The 27105-nt window shown below is 40.8% G+C and overlaps 1 protein-coding gene across 1 annotated transcript in view; it reads right to left on the reverse strand.

Moving 5' to 3' along the window:
• ZRANB3 (zinc finger RANBP2-type containing 3) overlaps window positions 1–27105 on the reverse strand; it is a 94731-nt gene that overhangs the window by 46116 nt on the left and 21510 nt on the right. Inside the window, exons 3-8 of the mRNA XM_019553997.1 lie at window positions 17236–17254; window positions 15762–15940; window positions 13542–13773; window positions 10659–10744; window positions 6561–6732; window positions 5580–5708 (exon numbers count right to left, since the gene is read on the reverse strand). Of these exons, the coding sequence (XP_019409542.1) occupies window positions 5580–5708; window positions 6561–6732; window positions 10659–10744; window positions 13542–13773; window positions 15762–15940; window positions 17236–17254 (817 nt within the window). The remainder of the gene's footprint in view (window positions 1–5579; window positions 5709–6560; window positions 6733–10658; window positions 10745–13541; window positions 13774–15761; window positions 15941–17235; window positions 17255–27105) is intronic.

A 27105-nucleotide genomic window follows, 5' to 3' on the forward strand; every position in this document is an offset into this window, starting at 1 on the left:
GTACTTCACTGTAAGGGTGGCCAGAGCCTGGAATAGGCTTTCCAGAGGGGTGGTGCTCTCACCTTCCCTGGAAATCTTCAAGAGGAGACTGGACAGGCACCTGGCTGGGGTCTTATGACCCCTGCCACCCCCAGTGCTCCTTCCTGCCCGTGGCAGGGGGTCGGACTAGATGATCTGTCTAGGTCCCTTCCGAATCACTGATTCTATGATTCTAGGAACAAGCTAGCTGAGACTTTGGCAAATTAGCTTGGGCAGATGTCTGCAGGGGCCAGATTTTAGAGCACTGAAAAACTGAGCAGCAGTAAGACCGTAACAGTTGAAAAAGGATGATATACAAATGAAAGACAAAGGGAAATAAATGTATTGAAAGCTTTGCACAGGAAGGAAAACACTTGAGTTAGCTTTTGTGAGAGGGACTGGTAGTTGCAGAAGCAATCAAGGTCCGGGAAAGCATACTGTGTGCTGTCTACTTCCCTTAGGAAATACTCTGGGACAGCTAAAAGAATATGAGGTACACTTAAGGGCACTGCAGTTTTCATTAGAAAACTTGCTGTTTTCTCATGAAGCCTTGTGCTTTATCTTCAAAGTAAAAGCAAGGGTGTGCTGATAAACTCTGCAAAGCTTATCTGTATGTGTGTTTGCTCTTACCCAACACATTCCTTATGAAAAACATGAAGCATAAACAAGAAGGCTCACACCTTTTGTAAAGATTTGTGAAAGGGGGTGTTTAACCTGATGGTAGTCTGAAGAATAAAGAACTTGGAAATAGTTGCATAACGGATTCACTCTCAGCACTGGATGCCATACAATGTTCCTACATACCTCAAGATTTAAGCTTTGCGAGTTTTGTTACTGTCTTTCAGATATCTAGAGATTCAGTGGCTGAAGCCTAGCATGGCAATCTCTGGAGTAGCTAACAGGAAATGATCAACCAGACGATCATATACTCTTGTACAATTAATATTGCTTTTGTATACTAGTGTAAATTACAGTAAATATGTAAGAGAAGCTGCTAATCCTAGCAAAGTAAAGACAGCAGGATGCTGTTACCACACCTTGTCAGGAGGTGGCAGGGTAGCCAGTACTAAAAACCTTGTTTGCCTTGAGCAAATGACTCCATTGGGATAAACTTAAGATAGATGACACCTAAACGTTTTACTATATGCTCTTTCAAAGTAAATCTGCACTCAACTAAGAAATGTTAACACAAATTAGTGTTGTAAAAATGCCATCTGTTCATATTCTCTTTCACACCATGGCAGGCAGGAATAAGATATGTTGGAATAAAGGAAAACATAATACAAGACCTGGCATTACACTTATACAATAAGACAGCAAAATTATCTCTCCTTATTTACTTGCCAATATGTTTTGTACACCCGTTGAAACAGCACAGACCATGTGGAGTTCCTCCTCATTTGCTCTGACAAGCAGGAGTACTATCAACCAGCACTGTTTAAACCTGAAAGGAATTTGTGAGTTCACTTCCACCTTCCTACCTAAGGCGATGACACAAGCTTGCATTATTTCCAGAGTCACAAGAAGCAAGTTAGCCAGAAAATGTTTAGTTCGGAGCAGCTGTTGCAAAGGAGAGAACACAAAGCCTTAGCTTGTTATAGCTCTGACAGTCTGCAAATAACCAAAAATAACCAATCTAAGCATAAAGACAGATGCTTGGGCAGGGGGAGAGAGGAAAGAAACAAACAAAACCCACCAAAATCTTGCACTTTCTTACAGCTCTTACCAGACTGCTATACTAGGATCCACACTAAATCCTGTGTTTTTGGCTTACAGGCTCTGAGCAGAGTCTAAACAATGTCTCAGGCTCTAGGCCTTTTAACACTCAAGAGTACAGATCTTCTGTCTAGCACCCCTCCCTGAGAAATGAGACTTCACTGTTCAGCTGCATAGTCCTGGAACTAGTGCCAGTGCTCCCAAGCTGCCCCAGCAGCTCTTGCTCACTCTCAAAGCTGGAAAGCCTCCGATGTATTTACTCCTTTGGTGACTATACGATCACAGAAGCAAGGGGTACAGAAACTTTGCAAAGGTATTACTAAACCCCTCATACCTCTTGCTCACAGACACCACATAAAAAGAGAGACAGATCTATGGCAAAAGTATTAAAAACTTGCATGTGAAACTCTTCCTCAGTTTTTGCCTTAATCTAAGAGCCCTTTAGATTCTGGTCAGTGCTTTTAATATCCCAGAAACCTTCTTCTCTTCTCCTGAAAGCTGTACTTGTTCTTTTACCCTCCCTTCCAGTGAACCTGTCTTTTACCAAGTCCCTGTTCCCCAGTCCATTCACGGTCTTCAGAGTGAGGTCAAGGAACTGTCTGAAGGTCTGAATGCAGGCTCCACATGGCACAAGATGACTAGTTGAGATTGTAGGCAGCAGTTGGTTTCTTCAACTGGTGGTGATTTTCTCCCTTTGAAAAGCTTCCAGTTCTTTCAGATAGCACACAGCAGCTTAGTGAAGAGCTATCCAAGTTATTATTAAACAAGCTAGCGTGGGTACCATAAGTATTCTGGTTGCAGTAGCCTAGAGCTCCCAGAGGGTTAATTCACATTGAAATACAGACACACCTTTCCGTACTTAGGGGGAAAACGGCCCGAGGATAACTGTACACAGGTGGATGGCAAGTTGAGACTGTAGGAAGCTGCACCTTGAGAAGGCCATTTAGAATTAATTGTTGTCTTATACAGAAGCTAAATTATACAGTAGTGATCGGTTGAAGCTTGAACACTGAGCAAAGCAAATTCATGTCAGTCTCCTTGACCCCAAAGGACGGCTGACCAGTACGAATTGCCACAAGCTGGACATTAAAACAGGCAAATGAGAATCTAGCCTAAGTGCAACAGAGAGTTGAGAATCTGTGGTCTTGAGGCATAGGCTAGATTTAAGCTCATGTTGTGCTGCCCATATTGAGAATATCTTGCTTTCAGCTGAATACTTTTTCTAGTAGATGCAAACTTCCCTGATCTGTAACAAGAATCTGTGATCTGCGGTATTTAACCAGCCAGCACGTGAGAAGCAGTGACTTTGGGTCTGGAAGTGCTCTAGCTGCAATGCTCTGTAATGAGATGTAGACAGTCTGTGAGCTGGTTCTGAGACTGGACAGATATTTGTAGTACACCAGTCAGTTAGAACTGCTTCAGCCAACATCAAGCTCCGAGCCTTAGTGTGGGTTTGTCATCTTTGATTTTGGAAAATCATCCTAGGAATCTGAGAGGCTGATGGAAAAATATAAACAAGGCATCAAGGTACAACTCCAGACTTATATCTCCTGTCAAACCAAAGTTCTGGCACATGGTATTGACATCAGTGGCAAAAAAAAAATCTATCACCAGGCACTTCAAATACAGGAATACTGGCTCTTTGACAAACTTCTGAAATGACCACTCATGAGTTGTGTATCGCTGAGGCAATCTGCCAAGCTGATATTAGAGCCCAGGAGGTGAACAGCAATCAATCAGAGGTAACTCATGTTGTTCTCACCATGTCCACAGCTTGATGGATTCCATGCACAGAGGAACTGAAAGTTTATACAGCATGTGACGGGTGTTGTCAGGCTCTGCGCTGTGGACTTCTGAACAACAGATGGTAAGACATGTAAAACTAGCCTGATAGCTTTGTGCTCCAGACCAAAGTCAAATCCTCAGAGATAGGTGCCCAACTCCTTCGGCACCAAACTCCCCACTGATATTAAAGTGGGTTCAGTGCTCTTAAGCAAGAATAAAGCTCCTAAAAAACTAAGCCCACATCCCCTGCATTTATAGGTGCACCAGGTCGGCTTCCCACCCCATTCCTAACCCATCTATAATCAAAGCACTAGCTGTGGACCTGGATGACCACGGAAGAAAAGCAAAAAAACCCCATTTTTTAAAACCTGTCATTTTTTCTGCTAAATAAAGCAGAAGAGTTAACATCATACAGAGTTATTGAAAATGTAATGCTCAGGACTATGAAAAGAGCAGATCTGCAATTTTACAATGCTAGATGAGCATTATGCAAGACAGCTTCATTAATCCATACCATGACATCATCATCACTGAAAAAGAGAAAAACCACAAAGAAGGGCATTATATCTGATGCAAAGGGCTAAAAACTGAAAATGTCTGGAAAAAAAATCATGGGCACAGGATCTTAGCCTACAAAGTAGGTTTATTTCTGCATTCTGAAAAAAATTGAAGGAATCGCTGAAAAACACTGAAAATCAAAAGGACAATGGAGTCTGCAAACATATGAGGGGAGGGGAGTCTTAGCGAGAGCAAATCAGCAAAACTGACTCTTTACAGAAGTTAAGACAGGGATCAGGACCAATGATAAGACAAGACATTCAATGCAGAACTCAGATATGTTATAACCAGAAAGTCGTCTCTTCTTGATCATCATTCAATAATAATTCCATCAGCTTTAGAAATCTGAACTCAGTCAAAAAACTTCGCTAATTTATCTTTGAGCTAGAAAGAATAAAGCTGGAAGACAAAATACCAAACACAGAAGTCCTGGAATATATAGTAGACAAAACCACTATCAAGAAGATGAGGTAGTGATGGAATTGTCATGTCGGGAGAATGGGAGGAGGCTATATCCCCAAGAATACTTTGTATAGTGAGATCTGAGATGGCTCTAGAAAATAGGGTCGTTTTCGATGGCAGTACCATAATGTGTGCAAAAATGATATGAAGTCATTCAACATCAGCGTAGAAAGCTGGAGGAGCATGCAGAACCCTGTTTGATCTGGAGGGAACATCTGGCACTAGGTTCAGCTCAACATGAAGCGGCATTGATCCAGAGGATAAAAGCAAAGCAAGAAAGAAGAAAGCAGCATGCTCGGACTCTAACTCAGACAACATATGGATCTGTAAAACTTGCAACAAGCTGTCACTCTTGAATTGGGCTTGTCAGCCCAAATGGATTCATCAGGCATCTGTCTAGACCTCTTATGTGTACACCATGTTATAGAGGATCAATGGCTGCCAAACAGCTTTAGCTTGTTCTTAAAGTAGAGAGATCACAAGTCATGAAGAACATTTCATGCAGATTAGCTAGCTACCTTTAACAAAAATGTCTTAAGTTAAGGAAACTTAAGACATATGGGATCTAGTTGGGGAGGGTTAAGGAAACTGAAGACATACGAGTCTTGTTGAGGATGGTCCTGCTTTGAGTAGGGGGTTGGACTAGATGACCACATAAGGTCCCTCCCAACCCTAATTTTCTATGATTCTATAAATTGCTTCCCAGAGAGGTGGTGCTCTCACCTTCCCTGGAAATCTTCAAGAGGAGACTGGACAGGCACCTGGCTGGGGTCTTATGACCCCTCCCACCCCCAGTGCTCCTTCCTGCCCATGGTAGGGGGTCGGATTAGATGATCTGTCTACGTCCCTTCTGACTCATTGATTCTATGAAACTAAAGACTATACAAGTGTCCAACACTACTGATTATGTAAAGCAGCTTGAAGACCCATAGCTACTTAGTTAACAGTGACTGGGGAAATGGAAATATAATATAAAACTAGAATAAATAAATAAAACAACAATTATTTGAAGTAAGTTAAATGAAGATTCCAAGGTTTACCTTGGCAATGGCAGTCTGTTTATACATGTGTGTAATTAGACCCATAATTTGAACAAAGTGACTTTCAGTGGCATCTGAATCTGAAGTCCTCATTAATTTCTCCCAATCTTCAAAACTGGCATTCAGTTCCTGAATGAGAAGGAAAAACAACATTTAGAGAAACAGTATAAAAGGCAGAACAATTAATGCTTCTGTGAATCATGTCTACTGCAAAAAGGAAAGGGAAGAAGCAAAATATATCCAGCTTCTTCACAGGTAAATATCAGTCCAGAGATAGGAACATGTGATGGCCTACCAATTATAGAAACCTACAATTAGCTGTGGATAAAAATAAAGCTTATTCTGTTAACGTTATATATCAAAGGATAAGAGCTTTCTCCCTAAAATACATATTGGGGAGAAAAAGGGTTCTAAATAACGCACGTATACTGGAGCATCTGGAAAACACAAGGTCCTGGCTTCACAACCTGCCTGGGGAGCAGGGGGAAGCCATCAGCACAAAGGGGAGCAGCCAAGATGATGGCTTCCCCCCCACTGCTGATTGGCCGAAAGGGCTGCCCACTGCACAGCCCCCATCCCTCTCCACCAATCAGTGACAAGGGCAGGGCTCCACAGCACACTTGGCCAGTGGCAAGGGGCTGTAAGTGTCCCATGAAAACCCCCTTTGTTCACTGCAACTTAGGTAGATCCATACCTATAAGAAGCATACAATTAAAAATATGTATTTCATTACATACTTCAAACAACATACTTGAACCCAGACTTTCTAATATAGCATTTGTGTATGGAATGTACAGAAAAGAGGCATATTAGGTAATGATTTTCATGACTTACAAGATGCAGTTAATTATTCATTTACAAAAATGAGTTATGTAAAATATAATCATTAAAATAATTCAGATAGAAAGGGGAAATTAGGAAGATATTACTGCTAGCAATAAGTGTGCTAGATCATTAAAAATACTAAATAAGAATCATTACCTTTGCAGCAGCATCTGGGAGATCAAAAGGAATACGCTGTCTAATTTTGGGAGGCAACTGAGTTAAAACTTCATTCTTTAGGCGTCTGATCATTATATTACTTAACAGCTGGTGCAATTCATCCAAGTTTGAAGCCCCTCTGCAATCCCACTGAGCTCTTTTACCAAAAAATCTGAGAATGAAAAGGTAAGATTAGCAGTGAAACAAGCCTTGCCCCAAAAGCATGTCCTCTGCCCAGGGAATCCCTACAGTGAGGAGAAAGAAGCAGGTGGCTGAGTTTGTGTTGCCTAAACTGCTTTTTCCTGACTGAGAAAGAATAGGTAGTGACAGAAAATGTAGGGGAAAAAAATCTAAGGTCATGGTTCAAATTGCTTAAAAATTCCTTTTCTGTGCATAGAAAAAATGCATAAACCCTTATATTTATGAAGAGAGTACTGTGATGAGTACACCTTAAAATGTAATACTAGCTAACATTATAACAAAGAGGCAGTTAGCCAGGGGAACAGTCAATTAACACAGTAGCATCAAGACAACCCTACACATCCTATGGGTGCTAAAATGCTGATTTCCAGTAGTTGAAAAAGAAGAATAGAACCATGTCTTAAGTGCATTGTGAATCAACAAGCAGTACTTTATCAGCCATACAGCACTGTAACTGCAGCATGGCCAGGACAAAGGATGACGATCACCATGCTTGTTTCTCCTGCTGTAACTGCCTTGAGAATTTCCAAGGGCTTTAGTGAATCCATTTCCTTGAAGCCAGTGAAAAATTTAGCTAGCAGGGAACCTCTGGGTCTCCATATGTCCAGACAGACGCAATCAAATCAATATCAAAGGGCACTTCTACATGCTGTTGTGAAGCAACTGTGATGTCTGCAGGGTGCCATAGTGATACAAGTGGAGCAAAACTGCTCCAACTTTTCACTTGCTTCATTCAGGGTCAAAGCTGGAGTGACTTGGCTAACCTGGTTCACTATGAGATCATGCAGACATAAATCTGATCATAACAGCTGATGCCTAGTCCTGATAAGCAGCTAAAATCTATGTTTGTTTATACTTCAAATGCTATCACTTTTAAAACCCTCTTAGTAGTATTTATGAGCAGACAAGAGTACAGGAAGTTACCCACTCGGTACCCCTTTCATCTTTCTCATTGGTTTTCACCTCTTTTCCCTTTCTATCAGACCTGCCAGGAAAAGGGTAATAATACTGTATATTCCATTTCATTTGGAGGTATGCCCAGGGTAAGCATATTCTTGAGATAGAAATGTTTTGGACACACCTGGAAGAAAAAAATTCTATACTTCCTCAGATTTTAATCAACAACATTTTACTTTGCTGTTTAGAACTGACTTGGGGAACTAATTTCTAGTTTGGTGAAGTTTGACCAGTGTATGCGGAAACTGTATTCAGAAAGAAAATGCTGACTATACTATTTGCTTGAATCTGCTCCCCCTGAATAAAATTCTCAAATGCTGTGTATGCTACCTATAGGAGGGGCTTTCTCTGTCCCAATTAGCAGTAATGTGTTGTCATTTTAAGCATTTAAATTAAGAAACTGCAGGAAGACTTGTGAACTCCCTCTGGACCTCTCATCTTCAAAAACAGGTGACCATGAACATCTTAGTGGAAGGGCATGTAGGGAGAGTATTGCACAAAATAATTGATCAGGCTTTTCATCATAGGACATTTTAGGTTCAGCCCAATGATTTTAAAAACTTATTTATTAAAAGCTTGCTAAACCTTCACTTGGTTTGATTTCAGTACATTTATGGCATTCCAAAAATAAAATAATCATCTAGAATTGAGTAGCAAACCACAATGTATATCCCACGCACATTTGTGGTGTGAAAATTACATATTCACAGTCAAAACACCAAGGAAAAAATAGTTTCTCTGTCTGGAAATCTGACTTAAATGCCATGAAACAGCTTTGTCTAATAATACTGATGAAATACATAAGACAGGAGGCCTGTAGGAAAGTAGAACCTTACAATATGAATTTTTATGAATGTTATCCAGCTGTAAGCAAATTTAGGTGCCAAAATAGATCTCCTTATGTAATAGAAACTTCTCCTCCTAAATCTAAGTTTCCAAATATGTGTGTGTGTGTGTATGAAGTTATAGTTACGTTAATTCAGTAGCGATAAAACAAGAAACCCCAACAAAAAATGAACCCAAAAACCCAAACCACCCCTCACAGTCATTTCTTTGCCTCTCAGTGAAATGTCATGGTTTTATTAAACATTCAGGACTCGTGGCAGAGGTGATATCTTTTATTAAACCAACTAAACTTTTGCAAAAAAAAAAAAAAAAAAAAAAATTACTGCAGGTAAATTACTTTCAGGTGCAAACACCCTTCATCAGGCATCAGAGAAAAGACTGTAAAAGTTCTCCTGGGTAGAAATGAGAGTTCACATTTCAGAGGAGATCTGAATGTAGTAAAATCTCTTGTTTGGAAAAGTTCATTTTATATGCAGATTAGGCTCAGACTTTTCCAAACAGAAGATTTTACCACCTTTAGATCTCCGCTGAAATGTGAACTTTCATTTCTACCCAGGAGAACTTTTACAGCCTTTTCTCTGACGCCTGATGCAGGGTGTTTGTGCCTGAAAGCTTGCAATTAAAGAAATTTTTGTGCAAAAATCTAGTTGGTCTAATAAAAGATATCACTTCTACCACAAGTCCTGAATGCTTTTTCCTTTAGACCAATACAACTTAAACCTGGATGCCTGACACATGGTTTTATTAATTAATTTTTGCAAAACCAGGTATTTTAACCACAACTTCTTGGTAATCCAAAACTGTAATCCATCCCCTTTTATGTTATATTTAGAATACATTTAGAGAAAATTATTCTTACATTATGCCAAGAGCAAGAGCACAAGATCATCTTTAGCAACTAGTTATCTAGGAGGTAGGAAAAAGGAGAATTAATTGGAGCTCAGGGTATCTGGGTTCAGTTGCCAGCCAAGCTGCGGGCATACTCCATGACACTGCGCAAGTCTCTTTCATGCTTCTGAAAATGTTATAATTGGTTTAGATTGCACCCAAGTGCTTCATCTTGAAAATACTATTAGTTCCATATGCCTAAGTGGTACAGTGCCATATCATTGATTGTGAAGTGACTGGATACTAAAGAAATGAAGGATGTATATATTTTCCAGTTGCCTGGGAATTAGGAAACCCCAAGTTAAAACCAGGCTTAAACTAACTAAAAATATTTGTTTTCTTTACTCCCTAGAGTTGCCTGCAAATCACTCTGAAGTTGAAAAACGGCAACTATTACTATTTAAGTCGTTCAAGGGTCAGCAATTAAAAGAGGAACTATTTTTTTTTTCCTGTTTCAATGGATTTTTCATGATTTTTCATATATTGGCTAATACAGGGGTAGGCAAAATGGTGGATCCAGCCCATGGCAGACTCCATTTCCCAGCAGCCCCTGCCGGCATGGTCCCCAGCCAGTCTCCACGAAGACCCCAGGATCGTAGGGTCATGACAGTACGGGGCTGCAGAACTGGGGCTCTGTCCCAGCCCCAGCTCCGGCCCTATGCTGTCACAGCCCTGTGATCTTGGGGTCGCTATGAAGACCAGCTGGCAGCCATACAGACAGGGGCCGATGGGGGTCCACTACAGGTAGGATCCGGCCTGCAGGCCAGATTTTGCTCACCTCTGGGCTAATAGATTGGCCAAACTGACATCACAGAGGGCTTCCATTTTTTTTATGAAACAGCAATAATTACTAAAACTTTCAGAGAGTAAAGTTCCAAGTCAGTCCAATCCTGCCCTGAACATGAAATAACAGTTTCTAAAAAGAGAAACAGAAGAAACTGGTATAGCAGCAAAAGAAGGTTTCCTAAGTCTTTCATCAGGTGCAAAAGAACAAAACAAGTTTCCTCCACTTTGCATAGACAATGCAACTCCTCTGCAACATCCCCAGCTTAACTTTCATGGAAGACTGGGTCATGCAATATGGTATAAAAAAAATGAACCTATAACACACAGTATATTACACTCTTTGATTAATTCCCTGCGTGGGAAAAATTGCCCCAAAAACCCAAGACTGACAGAAAAATAAAGGGGCAGGTATCATAGTACCTGACACGAGCATTGCAATACTTTTTTGCATATTCACTCCATGTTCCAAATCTTCTTGGAAAAAGTGCTTCAATCTGCATGAAAAGCTGTAAACAAAACCACACCAACATAAATTATTAAACTAAGTATGCTCATGCCATATAAACAATGTTTAAAACAGATTTTTCTCTATACTTTTAGCGTAGGTCTATTTAAAAGTAATCTCCCCTTACCGAAGAACAGTTTGTCAGCACGCTGTTTAATAGTGCAACAATATGTCAATATAAAACTTGAATCATACAAACATGCCTGAAAAAGATGCTTATAGATGGTACACCAGAGCAACTTGAAAAACCTAGCTGAGGACTTTACAGAGAAAAGAAAAAGAGAGTAATACAAAATACACATTATTTTTGTGTAGGTCCCAAGTCCAAGGCACGGGGCTTAGAGAGAGAAGGATAAGATGGAAAAGACTGTGCATCCTGACAATAAAACTCATTGAGTCATTGCAACTCGTGTACCTTTTGCAGAGTTTCTGATTAGATGTGCTTTGCATTTTTATTCTGCACAAAGATTTTCTTGGTTCAACATTTTGGTTTGAACCAAAGTAGACAGTGTTCAGATCAGAACCAAAGTTTTTGGTTTGAAGTTTTGGTTCAAAGCAAATGATTTTAGTTTAGATTTGTAATTTCATGCACATCACCTCAGAGAGTAGGAACAACCTTCAATAACGAACTAGAATGTCAAAGCCTGCTGTTTTGGTCTAGTTTATACACATTTTCTGGGCCAGAAAGAGAAATCTGTCCTCAATGATTTGCTAGAGATGGCTACTTCTTTGCATTTTTATAGTACATTTCAAATAATTGCATTTCAAGAAATGTTTCATTTGAATCTTGTTAGTGGTGATGGTCTCAAGCTGCGGCTGTTGAGCAACAGAAGAGTCTCTTGCTATTGGCTCCCATAACAGGTGTGCATCTACAAAAGCAGCAGCTTGCCCTTCTGCCCTTTTAAACATTTTAAGCTAGTATTCCCTATGCACCAAGTTTGTTTTCTCTAGGTGTGAATAGTTGCCTTTTCAAACTATTTTAACACTTCAACCTTTTTCCAGAGACTTGTATGGGGGCAATTAACATAAAGTAAATCACATTCAAAAACAAGGATAGTCTCAGAAAAAAGGCTGTGTGTCCCTGATCAGTTCCAAACATGGAAGTGCCTACAACCTGTAGCCCTTGTTCCCAATATACAGTTATGCAAATTAATGCTGAAATATGTTGCTGCACCCAAAATAAAATGCAAAACAATACTTATTCAGCCAGTTGTTTCCTACAAAGACTGATTTACCTTCCTAATATGTTACACTGAGGGTGGACAGCATATGGCTCATGGAGCCAGAAGGCTTTGTGAGGCCTGTGCTGGGCCTGGGCAGCCAGAAGCTGCACCAGCATGCCACTGCTTCTCCCCACCACCTTCTCTGCCTCTTGGCTCCCCAGCTGCAGCGCAGGCACAACTTGCAGCCAGTGGGGAACAGACGGACAGCTTCTAGTTGTGCCCATGCTGCAACCAGGTGCATTCAACCCCCCACCAGCATCACGAGTCCAGCACTGCAAATACTGACTTTCTTTCAAGAATGGACTCTCTCATACTTAAAACAGTAAAAACAGAAATGTTTTCTAAAAACATCAATTAAAATCAAGATAAAAATCAAGCATTAGATATTCAAGTCTCCATGTTTCGAAATACAGTTAACACAAAGACCAATTAACACATGATTTTTTTTTAACGCGTTAAATAAAACTTTGGAGCCTGCACCTGGGCTGCCCTGCCCCACTGCCTTCACCGCCACCTCCAGGGTGGCCACACGGGGCGGTGGTGGCAGTGCAGAGGAGTCATAGGGCAGCCTAGGCATGAGTTCTGGGTAACTGCATTATAGTGGTATAACAGAAGGTACAATCATTTTTACCTGACACTTTTACAAAACAGTAATGAATTTTGAAAATACTTTAAGAGTCCTGAAATCTCTCAGATCAGGAAGCAAAAGGTGTCAGAGTTCTTGCCTCCACATGAGTGTAGGATGCAAACCCGCTGTCATTGCCTCTCCCTAGGACCCAGAGGCCTGGAAGTGGCTCATACTGGAGCTCCCTGGCAGTTCTAACCTACCCTGAGCCCAAGTCGTGGGGCCTGAGGGTGCCAGGCAGCCCTGTCACAGTGTCTCTGTGTGGGTCCTGGTGAAACGTGGTCTCCAGGTGGCTGCAGCAGGAAGGCAGGGGGAAACACCTACCCAACCAGGGCCCTAAGCAGCTGGGATGGCAGCGCCAGGGTTTGGGAAAGGTAGTGCTGGGCCATGATGGGACTGCCTGGCCTCCTTGGGCAGGTCAGGAATGCCTGGGACCCATTGAGCAAGTAAGTGGGGAAAGTTCAGGCCCAAGCCAGGGCCAGCACCAGAGCAGCTACCCTCAGCCTGGGCTGCCTGCAGCCCCCAATACTGGAGCCAGAGTGGGATAATCCCACTGCCGCTGGGGCTGTGATCAGGCAGTGGGGATGCACCAGATCTGTGGAGGCTATGCAAAGACCCTCTTCGATTGGGCATCCTGCCAGGGTGTGCGGAGGTGCCCCCTCCCTGGGCTCCAGGCCCCGTTGTGGGCAACACCCCTCCCTGGGCTCCAAACCTCACATACACACCCATAGACCCCCACACCTTCACAAATCCCACCCCCCACACACACCACACCTACCCTGCAACCATACGAAGTACCTGCATAATTTTGCATGATTTTGAGTTTTTTTGTGCATAATTTTGAGTTTTTAGCTGTGAAGTTAAAATCGAGATTAATTGTAACTAATTTTTTTAATCATGCAACTAATCATGATAAAATGTTTTAATTGTTTGACAGGCCATTTTTATACCTCTTCAGGTCTTCCTAGAGCAGGCGTTCCAGTGAGGAGAATGGCTCGTACAGCTTTCTGGACAACTGGCAACAAAATCTTGCTGCGGGTTGCATTTCTAGATTTCATATAGTGAGACTCGTCAACTACTACCACCTTGAAGTTTTGTTTGTACAAAGCATCTATTAATGTCTGTGCATTTGTAGTTAGCAAGCCATAACCCAAAACAATCACTTTGCTGGTTGATATTCTCCTGGAAGAGAGAATCCAGATATGTGGTTACTAATTTATAACAACAAGACTAATCAGCAAGAAACAAAAATCACCTTCTGAATAAGTTCTATAGATACACCTCTCCAATGTGCATATGGCTTAATGCAACTAAATCTATACAATCACCTATCACAACTATTGATATTAGAGAATTTTGATGTTTAAGCCAAATTATGCTAGCACCTGAAACATTTACAAACCTGAAACATTTACAAACCATACATTTAGTAAGCATTTGTAGAACCATTGCAAATGCACCTACAAGCAAGTTCCAAAGATTCGTTTGGTGGCATTGTGTCAATTTGTGTTCCTTCCCCACCTCAAATATTTCTTCAAGCAGGAAACCTATGAACTTATATCTTTATGATTCCCAAATCCCATATGTTTGTCTGTACTCTTTAAGAGTACAATACCATGCATATCAAGCACTCACTAATATTATAACATGGTGGTTTTGCACATAGGGAAACTGCTGGTTAGATGCACCATCCTTGCCAGGACTGTCCAACTGAACAGGACTATGTGGCCAAAGGAAAAAAAACAGAAATATGCATGGCTTGGTAGCTCTTCAAGGGTGCAGACAAATGCATGAGTTACCAAGGCATGGAATCATAAGGGTGTAAGCTGTTACAATGTAATTTATATCCACCCTGTTTTATAGTGATACACATGTAGCAAAACATATAACTTTGACCCTGTTTCATTGAGGGCTCTATTTACAGTAATTCACCTCAGTTGTTTCACTATAGGAGCATGCTTATTGTACAAACAAAAGTGAGTTTCACACCACTATACTAAAAGTCTTCCCTGGCTATGCCAAAGATGACTTTGACTGAACCACAAGTACATGATGAGGTTAACTTTGTATATGCAGTCCTTAGGTCAGCAATTCTCACCCAGGGTGCCATGAGCCCTTTTTAAGAGTGCCGTGGGGTATCATGTAATATTAGCACTGTTAGGTTTGTAAACACCTACATGTGATTTAAGACTTCAAGCAAGAATCCCATATCAAAAAAAATGCGTTACTATGTTTGATCTTTCTGAGCTGTTTGCAATAAAAGAATTGCTCTATTATTTTTCTGCATTAAAAAATGAATAAAATAAAAATGAATAAAAGCAAAGAACAAGCATTTTCAGAGGGTGCCCCAAGTCTAAAACCATTAAGAACTACTGCTATAGGTAGTTATAACCTGGCCTGATGCTAAGAGAGCTCTAACTTACATGAGGTATATGTGACGGGCAAGCTGAAGGCTTGGAACGAGAGCATTAATTCAACAAACCTTCAAATACCTTCAATTCAGAGACACTGAAATTGAAAAAATTTGAAACCAAGAACAAGTATTTTTTGTTAAGAGTTCGAGACAGACAGGGGACAGCTAGAGTTGAACACATTGTCTTCAACCTGTTAAGAAAGGAAGATTTGAGATAAACCTTCTTATTCCTTGTTAACTACTATGCAAAAAATGTAGAAGTAATCTTTATGAAGCAAATATACTAATAACTACATAAACAATTTCCTTACCTGTATTGCATCTTCCAGAAGAGGATCTCACATTACATTTTTTACATTAAATATAAAACTAAAGGGCAAGATTCTCCAGGGCAACTAATGGTTTTGTGCACCTAACTTCAGGCACGAAAGGGGGTACATATTTATCACTTCCCAAAAATCAGAACCCTCAACTTCAAATCTCTCCTCTGAAAGAAGGAAGTATTAACTTCCCTTTAATTTTTTCTTATCTAATGGAAAAACTAAAGCATAGGAAATTAAATGTCTTCCCTGAGACCACATTAGAAACCTGACCTGGAACCCAGACTGCTCGACTCACAGCTACATGCATTGATACGAGAGCATCTTTTGCTTTTTCTGAGTATCAAGCTACATAATATTTTGCATAATTTTTTAAGAGTTTACTGAACAAATCAAAAGTAGAGCCTTGCTATGGAAGAGTAGGAAGCTGTACTCACCCAATGTCAGTTTTGTTCTGAATAATACTAAGATCGTCTGGACAGAGTTCAGGAATCCATTTCTCCATTTCTTCAGTCCAAGGGTACCGTAGAGATGAAGGGACTACTATTAAAAGAGGCCATTCCTTTTTATAGTAGTAAGAAATGGCAATTGCTTGAATTGTCTTCCCCAACCCCATCTATGAAAAAACACATGGAAAGAAGCTACCATTTCATTGAATCATAGAACCATAGAAAATTGTGTTCAAAACTTAAAATGCATCTTGTGGACCTTGACTTGTAAATGGTTTGGGACTTCCTTAAGCAAGACATGGTCTTTCTTTGACACACTGCTGTGTTTGGAATACGTAACATTTTTGGGTTAGCACTTGCCGTATAAATGAGGGGAGTTTGAGAGATACACCATAGACAAAATACCTGCCTCATCACTGCCTGCATTTGTTAACTTTCTGGGCTGCGGAGTGTATCTTCCCTAATTCTCCTCTCTGGCTTTTTGAACTAGTAGTGATAAGTTCTGTTTACTGGGATATTTTCATTTGTCCATGGCCTGCTAGGTTAAGCTTACCAAGCTCATTAGCACCTCTGCATTTCTTGTTCTTCCCTCCATTTCATATAAACTGAATCAACTTGTGCTTACTTGGACAAAGGTTGTCTTCAACGACCAGCTCTATTATTACGTTATCACTGCTTACTCAAAACCAAATTTAAAATGGCATCACCTTGGTTCACTGACTATAATTTAATGAAGACCCATCAGCTAGCACATCCAGAAATAACTGGCCCCTCCCATTATCAGCAGCATTTATTCTCCAATCTATATCTGGGCAATCAGTCACTTGTAACAAGACAATATAAAAGAAATCTCTATCCAACTTAAAATATGAGAGCCCATGCAGACCTATTAGAATCTCTTTCCCAAACTGCTTTTAAAAGTATAAGCTTTATTGTTAGTTATATAGTGCAGGTAAGCACTTCACATTGTCACAAACAGATTTTAATTTTAAGAAGTATTACTCTCCCATTTCCCTGAAAAAATAAAGAACTGTTTTAATCCGAAAATAATGTATTATTTTTATGTTTTCATGCACTTGCTCTGCTGCACTTAATATTTACATTTAGAAAAGTCATCCGTTTAAAAATGTCACTTGAATTCAAAAGATAATTCACTCCTGTTTTAAAAATAGCCAACTAGAAAAATATAATTGCTAAATGCACTGCAAAAGTTAAAGCACAAGATATTTAACCTCCATTAGACACAATTATTAAAACCTCATCTTAAAAACAAAAGAGGTTATTCAAGTTGACCTTAAACCAGGCTGAGTAATCTCAACTTTAAATTTTCATGCTTAGAGACCTTCTGTGTATCTGAGGAGCACTGTAATAACTGTTTCTCTTACCCCCAATCTACCCCTCCAATAAGCAACATACTAAATGCTAACAACAAAAACAATACAAGAGAGGAAACATTACTTACCTCATCAGCAATCATACACCTAAATGCGAAAAACAAGAGATAAAACTTTTTTTAACAAATGGTTTATTAATAGCTCTACTTTTACAAACAAATTTTGTAACAGCTTAATAGATGAACAACAATAACTAGCCTTATTCTTACCTATATTATTATGGAAATATATCAAAAAATGAAGGGTTGATAAAATGATAATAAAAACTACCAGCTGTAAATATTTTAGAGCCCTTCCCTCATGTATTTATCAGATTCATCTGCATTGTGAAAGAGTTTAAAACAGTATATTAAATCAGGTACAATATAGTGTCAGATTAAATACTGCGCAAAACTACAATTTAAATAGGCTTGCACAGATTTTCACAGGAACATCTTCTATTTTAATGTCTGTCATACAGAATTAACCAGTGTTTTGCATCTCTGATGAGAGATTATTTATCATACTGTCCAAATAATCACAGTACACCAGTTCACGCTATCTTACTTGTTCTCAGACTAAAGTGGAAGGAAGAGTAGACTTCCATTTTCAATATACCTATCTTAATTTAAACTTGAGCACTGGAAACTTGGATATTTCAAACTCACAATTCACCTATGTAGAATCACCTGTGCAAGACCAGTAACAGATCCACTCCTGAAATATTTGTTTAAAAGATCTATATTCTGTCACAGTCCAATGCTTTACAGGTTAGTACATATCAAAGACAGAGCCTATGATCTAATGAAAAATCATGATTGATATACCATTTTATATTGCTCTTAAACTTAGATATGGGTCAGGAAACTTCATTGACTCTAACCATCTGACTGAGACAAATGCTTTTTCAGCAAATGGATATTTTGCTCAATATTAAGATATAGGATGATAACATATGAAGGAGAGACAATGCCACATTTGGCTTGAAAAGTCCACTTACTCGCTCACATGCCAAGCACAAAGGCCTAACACACCTAAATTCTACAGAGGTAAGCCCTACTCAAAAAGAAAAAAAGTAATATTTGCAGAGGTAGCTTTCCTGCAAAGAAATGCAGTTGCATCTTTCCAAACCTGCAGAGTGACAACACCAGCATCTCTCTTGGTACACAGATTTTCTAATCAACAGCAGAAATTAACAAAAGCATTCAACTTCATAGCCACTATTTGAACACTGCTTGACAATAAGTTATACACATACACACATGCACGCACACATCTGTTGCAAAAAAAACACCCAAAAAAACCAGCAGGGACCAACCTGTCATAGCTTTTCGTAGCCTTTCTCACAACCAGCAACAGAAAGGGAAGATTACTGTGGATCATTCTCTCCCTCATAGGGGTACAGCAAGAATCAGACAAGTCATGAGGGGTAGAAACCCAGCTCTCTCTCTCTCCTCCAAGAGCACTGGGAGGTGTGAAACTTCAGTTATCTAAAAACCCATTGCAGTGAACAGCTTCAAGCACAAATTGTGGCCATAAACAGACATATACCCAAAATGCCCCAAATCCCAGAGTGTTTCAAACTTGGCACATTTTAGCATCATGGAGATGTGTGACCCACAACTTTAGGTCCTTCAAAATGCTAGAGAAGACATACAGCAGGAGCATTCTTCTGCCAACAGGGCTGAAGAGTACAAATCTGTATGACTCTCAGGTCCCTACCACAGGTTACACTTAAGACATGATTAACCACTTAATCATGTCTAAATTGTGATCTGGCCACATGTTCAATCAATTAATGGCACAATAAAATGAGGAATAAGCCACCATGTTATTCCACAAAAAAAGCGTAACAACTGTGGCTGGTTCCTAGCACGCCATTAACTGAACATGTGGCCAGATGTGCCCCCGTGCCTGGGAGCCCTGACAGCTGAGCCCTATGCACCCCTGGAGCTGGGAGTCCTGTCAGCTGAGGGCCCTCCCTCCTTGCTGGTACAGGGTGAGCCTGGGATAGTGATCCCAGGCTTCCCCTGCACTAGGAATAAGGCAAGATAGGATCTTACGTGCAACCTCACAATCATTTTTCCTGCCATGTATGTGTGGCGTGGCAGGAAGCGTGATTTTGTGGATCACGCATCAGATACTATCGTGCCCTTACCTGCATGTCTGGAAGGACCCTCGGCCTCCAGCAGCTCCGGAGGACAGCTGGGTGCAGCAAGGGGGCGGTGGGGAGGGAGAAAAGAATACTGTGGGAGGCCAGAAGATGATTGAAAGGTGCAGATATTTTATGAAGCATTTTAAATTGAAGCACTTCAAAAGATGTTCCTCTTTTTACCAAGGGCCATTTTGAAGTGCTGCTTTAGCTGGAAACACACTTGCTTTCTGGAGCATATCACAGCATTGCAAGTGCTTGAAACAGTAAGTCTGTCCAACAACCTAATACAGAAACCCCAAAACTCTTGTAACTTCATAGTATTTACCAGGATTGACAAATGCTGTATTTTCTTGCATACTACATGACCCCAAATAAGACCGGCACCTTGTTTTTTTGGAATGCATAATACCAAAAAGATTTTTCCACAGTCATGACCCAGAGCTGGCTTTTTCAGAGAGGTTGCACTGCAAAATTACTGCCAGATTCTCACAGCCACCAAGCTGAGTGGCTGTGAAAGGGCTAACACTGGACTCCTCCTCTTCTGCTTGCTTGCTAATAGAGGAGCTGGAAGCCATTTTGCAACACAGTACCTTCAGCCTCTAGTTAGAAAAGAAAATCAGCTTCCCTGATTAAGATACACTCCCCAATTTTGGGGAGCTGACCTTTGGGTGGAAACTGCATATGGTATGTAGCAAATATAGTAGCTGCACTTCACCTTACTAGTGGGACAACTCACATTTGGGCTTTTGCTATCTAAACTGGCAATTAGGTTTTTTTCTCTAGCCAGTATGCGATTTGCAGTACATTCAAGCATAATATAACTTGTAAGGTTTCAAGAAAAAACAAAAGCATATACAACTTCGAATTTGAAAGAGTCAACCAGAAACTAGGACTAGGGCTGCAGCCTCTCCACCACCCACTGTCTTCCATATCCAAGTCTCCTTTCCTGCTCTTATTCATGTAGTGTCCACTCTTACCTGCTTCCCATCTCTCCCCCAAAGACACATCTATATTTATATTACTTTGCTTGCTCTATTATTAGCAACCAACCGACTCAGAATGCTAGCATACAAATAAATACAGAGAAAATCTGAATGGGATTAAACATATGTTTAAAGTTCAAACAAAGATGTAAGTGCTGAAGTGTCAGGAATCATGATAAGAACTGTAGATAATTCTTGAACTCTTCCATAGACAGGTGCTAAAAGCTATTGTTGATACAGTTTGCAGATTATTCTCTAGCTAGAGTTCAAGTGTTTATTCATGTATCCATCTATACATACAGTCATAGGTTGAAAAACAATCCTGCATGAAGTCTTTTAGTGAAGTGCCCTAATTAATTTGCATTCTGGACATGATGATTTGGTTGACGTGTACTGCAACTATGATCTGCTTCTCTGGACTATTAATTTCTATGGAAATCCAGAATGAATATGACCCAGATAAAAGATGGCGATTTCAGAAAAGGGTATTTTCATTTCCGGTAGTATGGTTTACAGTACATCTTGTTGCAAACATTTTTGGTTTTACAATCAGATTTTCCTATTGTTAAATACTAGTCTGCTTTTTGTGCAACTCCACAGTCCCCATTTTTTGCATCTCTCCATGTGATGTGAAGTTCGATTTTTTCTTCCTGTGCACTGTTACCTAGATTAGAGGAGTTTAGTAGATTAGCTACTAATAAAAGAGGCAAGAGACAGATTTACAGTGTGACCTTTTATTGTTTAGACCCTAAAGAACAAAAACAAACACTTATCCCAGTGTCAATCCAGGTATCCAACACAGTGCAGGAGAGATTCTTATCTATACTGCCTCTAGCACAGGGAGGATGGGTGGCATCGAGACAGGTAGCAGATCTTCCCATATTTACTGAGTTCCCAGATTTTCTCTCTAGACTATATCGTATATTTATACCTGGCTTATTTTAAAATAAACATTTTTAATTGGCTGATTTAGATTTCCTTGTTGTATTGAGACTTCAGGAACCAGACTGAACCAGTTTTTCTACGGACTGGAAAGTGTCAATTAAATAGTATTTATGCCCTTGTGAAAATTATAATTTCGGAAGAAGGGAGTGCTTCTCTCCTTTCTTCATCATCTTGGAATTCTGCTTCTCACTGTCATGTTTTCTTTTCAACTTGGTTTATGGTCTTCAAAAACAAACTGTCAAAACAAAGCACCCTAGTTTAAGAAACTTAACCCAAATATATTTATTATTGCAGAACTACATTTAATACCTGTGGTTATATCAATCACTACTATTAACATTTTAAAGACAAAGCCATGGCATGCTATGTCTGAATATTCTATCTTATGGGCTTTTTGTATAATGTTTCTTTTCAGGCCTTTTGCTCTGTTTAATTTAATCTCACTACTGGTTTAGCTGGACATGTAGGGCTCCTATACACGTGCAGGGAGGCTGCTTCAACGCTCTGTAATTACAGTGCGTCAGAGCAGACTTGATTAATTGAGTCTGCTGGCATGTGGTAAATACCGTGCTCCAGCAGACTCCAGTGTCACATGTAACAGTGTCCCTGTACTGAAAAATGGTGGCAGGGGTGCTTTAACTAAAGCTAGTTCGACATATGCTGTTTCTTTATATGCAAATATAAAACAAGGGACTTTCCCCCATGGTGACTGGGGGAGAAAACCTCGTCTTTTATTCAAGAAAATACAGTAAAAGATTTCATTTCAGTTCACTGTCTCCTACACTAATGCAAGCAGACAAGCTGCCAGCATGAACATAAAAAATTACATACTATCAAAGCAGAAGCAGCAGACCTTCGAATACATTTGAAGGTACAAATCTGTATTTTCTTCATATATTTTGACGGCAAGACGACAGACTTCTTGTTCTTTGAAGTTCAATTAGTCATTTCCTCTCAACTGGTAGTTACCCAATTTGAGCTTCATCATTCATATCCCATCTGTTTGTATGACACCTTAATAATCATTATATCCAAGAACGCAAAACTGATATAACAAACAGTTTCATATCCTGTTATAAGCTCAGCCCACATGGCCAAAAGTTTCAGAAAATCATAATAATATTAGGTGTCTTTGCCACACACACTCTTCTGTAACAGTCCAGAGACAACATCATAGTTTGATGATGTTTCTTTGGGTTAAAATAAGATTTTTTTTTTTTTTTTAACTAAAGTTTGTATTTATTCTCATGGAGATCCCAGTGGTAGGATTAGAACCTTTATAAATGTGCAGCCAAGAAGCCTGCTATTCCAGTATCAATACCTAGAATCTTACTTCAATGTACCAGATGTGCAGATTTAGCTTTCTTTACTTCTGTGAACATCATCGTAATGGTCTTTGAAGAAAGAAAAATGGATGGACCATATTTCCAGGGACAGAGTGAATCATGCTATAGTTATACAATTTGGTACACCAAAGTTTTTTTGATTTAAAAAATACGTACAAGGGAAATGGAAGGACAGAAATTTATAATTAACATAATAAAGAACTAATTGCATTGGAAACTGAAATTTGTAAGCTTACTAAAATATTAATGTATTAATATTAGCTTTAGAAATAAGCATGCTGTACTAATAGAGTAATAGTACTTTCTTCTTACTAATGCATTATAGCATAGCTCAGTGAGGAAAACCAAGAAAATTTATCATTTTTGCAGGCATTCAACAAGGAATTCTGGCCTGTGTAGGAATAGTTGCAATTCAGTTTCAGTAATTCCTGTTCCAAAACTCTGTTTAAGCTTGAGCCTTCTTGGACTTGTATTTTTCTGGAACAATCATGTGACCAAGCTGAACTAAGCTTTGCTGGAAAATGGCAGGGCAATCAATATTCATGTCAAAAAGCTACAGGACAGAAGGCAAGTTTGCAGCTCAGCTGAAAAGCAGCTGCAGAGAGCAACCAAAACAAGAGGTGGGAGGTTAGGAAGCATGCCAGGATGACGCAGTTCTCTGGAAGAGTGACCTGCACTGAGTATGAGATGCTGGCTGGCAGGCCCTCCAAGCACTAAATCCTGGATTGTACTTAGAAGCTATGAACCAGGTGGCAAGGTCCAAGAAAGAACAGTAAGGCTAATCCCAGAAAAAAAGGGAGATTATTTCTGAAGTCTTGCTTATGACAGAAAGAGTTTACTTACATCTGACAGGACACAGCATACCATTCATATTATGAAAAAGATACCCCAAGTATTTTCTCAAATACCGCCCCTTTTCACATGACACACATACCTTGTTCTCTGAAAGAAGAATGTAGAAAAAAAGATTTTTCTAGAGTCAAGGCCAATTGTGTGACAAAGTGTCCAAGAAGTGTTGCAGCCTAGAAGACCGTCTGGCTGAGGCAAGAGGCAGTGTCCTGCTGTAGCAGGACAGCAACAAGGCTAGGCTCCAGACCAGGGGCAGGCAATTATTTCAGGAGGAGGGCCGCTTACTGAGTTTTGGCAAGGCATTGAGGGCCGCATGGCAGGCAGCCAGAGGCAGATAAATATTAATTTTCTAAATTTTTTAGGGCCCCCCGCGGGCTGGATAGAATGGCCTGGTGGGCCGCATTCAGCCTGCGGGCTGCATTTTGCCCACCCCTGCTCCAGACCCACATGCAAGGGCAGGAGGACTGCTACTCCCTCACTGTAAACAGTGCTTTATATAAATTCCTGTTAATAAGTCTTGTTTCCCCGTAAGAAGCCTGATCAAGATCCAACAGACTGCATGTAGAAGCTCACTTCCCCTGAGCCAGCTCAACAGCTGCTTCAGACACAAACTACAGTGCTCAGTCAACAGATGCTGACATCCGAGAACGTTAACATTGAATTCTGCCCCTTCTGCTTCCTGGGTCCCAGAGAAATGGCAGCTATTTTAGCAGCCATCAGAGGATAGCATGGGCATGCTTCTATACCAGCAAAGGAAAGCCAGCTCCCCACTTCAGACACAACCCCAATTCTGGAGGGCTGATATTGAGGGGTGCATGTGGTATGCGAGTAAATATGGTACATAAAATGTATTCCAGTCAAATGAACACTATGAAAATACAAGTGATTAGAAGATAAAGATTTCCATTGTAGAGGCACCTAACACCTACAGAGGTTGGCACCGGCAATGAAGGCATTATAGAAATATCATAAGAGATTTTCCAATGAATTACCAAAATAGAGCTAGACTAATAACTGTGATTTGACTCTTATAAAGTTTTAACCTAGCAAATGTAGCTATTGCCTTTACTGTTACCCACATCAAGAACCTGTTTACTTCTAATAAGATATCTCCCTAAAGGGAAAAATAAAAATGAATAAATACAGTGGCAGCATGTACATTAGCCCAGAGATAAGACCTATACTTTTATGTACATTTTTGAAAGAAAGGTAGTTAAAGTAAAAGCACTTAAACTAGTTAAATAGTATAGATATTTTTTTAAATGTGAAAAATAATATAATTTTCTTTAATGAGCACAAGCCTTGTGCAGTCTGCTAGAACATACTGTACAAAGGAAGCTTGCATGTTGCTTCTGCTAGTGTGGGTGTCCTGATATTCTTGGGATTCTCACCTACTCATGTGAGTCAGTTTTATATAACACTACAACATATAATTTGCCTCCTACTCACAAGCCAACACTTTAGCACTAACATCTTACCCATGGGTTATTTAAGGAACATGAACTTAGTACATTTTTATATAAAACTGCGCAAGCAGCCATTACATTTGTGTGTCAGTAATCACAGCATGCAGTCCTAAAACTAGAACAAAGGGAAATGACTTCCTTGCAAAAATAATTAGTTACTTCCCCAGAAATAGAGCCACAAATGGTTTAAACTAGATATGGCTTGCTCTTGATTTATAATGGGCATTTTAAAAGTCTATTTAGTACAAATAAGATGTATGAAGACTGACAGCATTGAAAACTTGCCACTTACAGAAGAGATATGATGCAGACAGTGAGCATACTCTTCAGTATTCCCCATCTGGATGGTGAGTCACCACCTTTAACACCTGGTTTTGATTAGAATTTGAAGGTGTGTTACCATGTTAACCTACTAACCTTTTAAAAAGCTAGCCAAGATGGTTTGGTGTAATGTAAGCTAAGCTGGTCAAGCTGAAGCTTTGGTTTAAAGGCTCTCTTAGGAATTTTGAAGATGTTAGCTATATAACCTTAAGTTCCTAGTCAAAACAGAGTCCAATGCAGGGGTGGCCAACCCATGCACATGTGCCCCACATGGCAGGGCAACCTATGTATATGGCATGTAGCAGATCAGGGAGAAAGCAGAGAACACAATAGCAGTTAGGACAGGGTGCAGAAAACAGAGCAACAGCTTGGGCAGGAACAGAAAGCAGAGTAGCAGATCAGACAGGGAAAAGGGATCAGAGTGGCAGTCAGGGAAGGTGCAAGGCTTACCTTGTGGCACACCTACCAAAAAAGTTGGTTCCCACCAGTCTAACAAGAGGACAATTAATCTTTATAATCATTTAATATTTGGCTTCTGAGACTTTAAAGTTCACCAACTCTGGCAGTTTTCTTTTTTTGAAGCGGGCTCAAGTACGTACATGACCAACATTCATTCATTTCAACTGCTTTGGCTAAACACTTAAATCATGATTTAAGCAACACATGATTTAGCAGGGATCCAAGTTTTCCATTCGCCACAAAAAAAATGGGGTAAAACCTGGATTTTCTCATTTTAAGGAGAAAAATCTGGATTTTCTCTTTTAAAGAAGAAAAACGCAGGAAATGATGGGTTTACTCTTGCAGGCAGGCAGAGTTCCAGTTTGCAAGGGAGTGGGGGGAGCAGGCAGAGGGCAGTCAGGCAGGCAGGGGGCACCATGTGCATGTGCACAACATATACATGCACATGGCCATCAGGCATCCTGGAAAGCAGCTCCCTGCAGGTAAGTAGTTATGGAGATGAAAGGGGAGGAACTGAGGCCCCCATAGTGAGGGAGGGAGTTGGGCAGGGCTGGGGCTGCCCAGCCTGAATGATGCTTGGGGCCCAGGGCCAGAATGTGGCCGCAAGGCCTGGCTAGGAAACAGGACAGAGCTGTAGGTGGCTCGTCCAGGAGGTAGCAGGGGGGCTGGCTCCCCGCTGCTGCATGCACTCCCAAGGGGAACATGGGGGTCATGTGCCCCCCCAGATTGGGCTTCTGTGACTCAGCAGGCAGGACCTGACGTGGCAGGACAGAGCAGGGCTGGGCAGGGAAGCTCAATGCCACCACTGTGAGCCCCACACTTCCATAGCAAAATGCCACCTACCCACCTGGCAGCAGTGGGAGGCACAACTCCGTGCCACCACCTCCGCTGCTGCCATGTGGGTAGGGGTGCTTCACAGTCACAGTGCTTGACTCGTGGCAGCGGCACCAAGCTTGGAACTAGCCCGCTCTGTCCTGCCATGCCGGGTTTTGCCCGCTGAGCTGCAGAAAACCCAGGGGAGGTCAGCAGGGTGAGGAGCCCCGAGCCCTCACCTGTCCCTCTCCCACAGGCTCCACTCCAGCCGTGCTGCCCGTGGGGGATGGGAAGCCAGGCTCCACACTGCTGCAGCAGACACCATCTCCCACAGGTGGCAGCCAGTGTTTGGGAGCTGCTGCAGCAGGCAGAGGGCTGCAGACCCAGGTCCCTGGCCCCATAGCCCTGGCAGCTGGGGGCCTCCTCTGGCAGAGCTGGGGGGGCAGGGGGCTGTGGATGAGGAGTAAGGTGCATGGGCAGAGCCGGGGAGCTGTGAGTGGGGAGGCTGTGGGTGGGAAGTGAGATATTTTGGGGATTTTAATCAGAGAATTCATGGGACTTTTTTAATAGGAGAGTTTGTGATTTTTAAACAGAGAAAACCAGGATCCCTGTTGATGAGATG

Source organism: Crocodylus porosus, unplaced genomic scaffold (assembly GCF_001723895.1).
Source record: "Crocodylus porosus isolate Cpor-Errol unplaced genomic scaffold, CroPor_comp1, whole genome shotgun sequence".
In the NCBI taxonomy this organism is placed as follows: Eukaryota; Metazoa; Chordata; order Crocodylia; family Crocodylidae; genus Crocodylus; species Crocodylus porosus.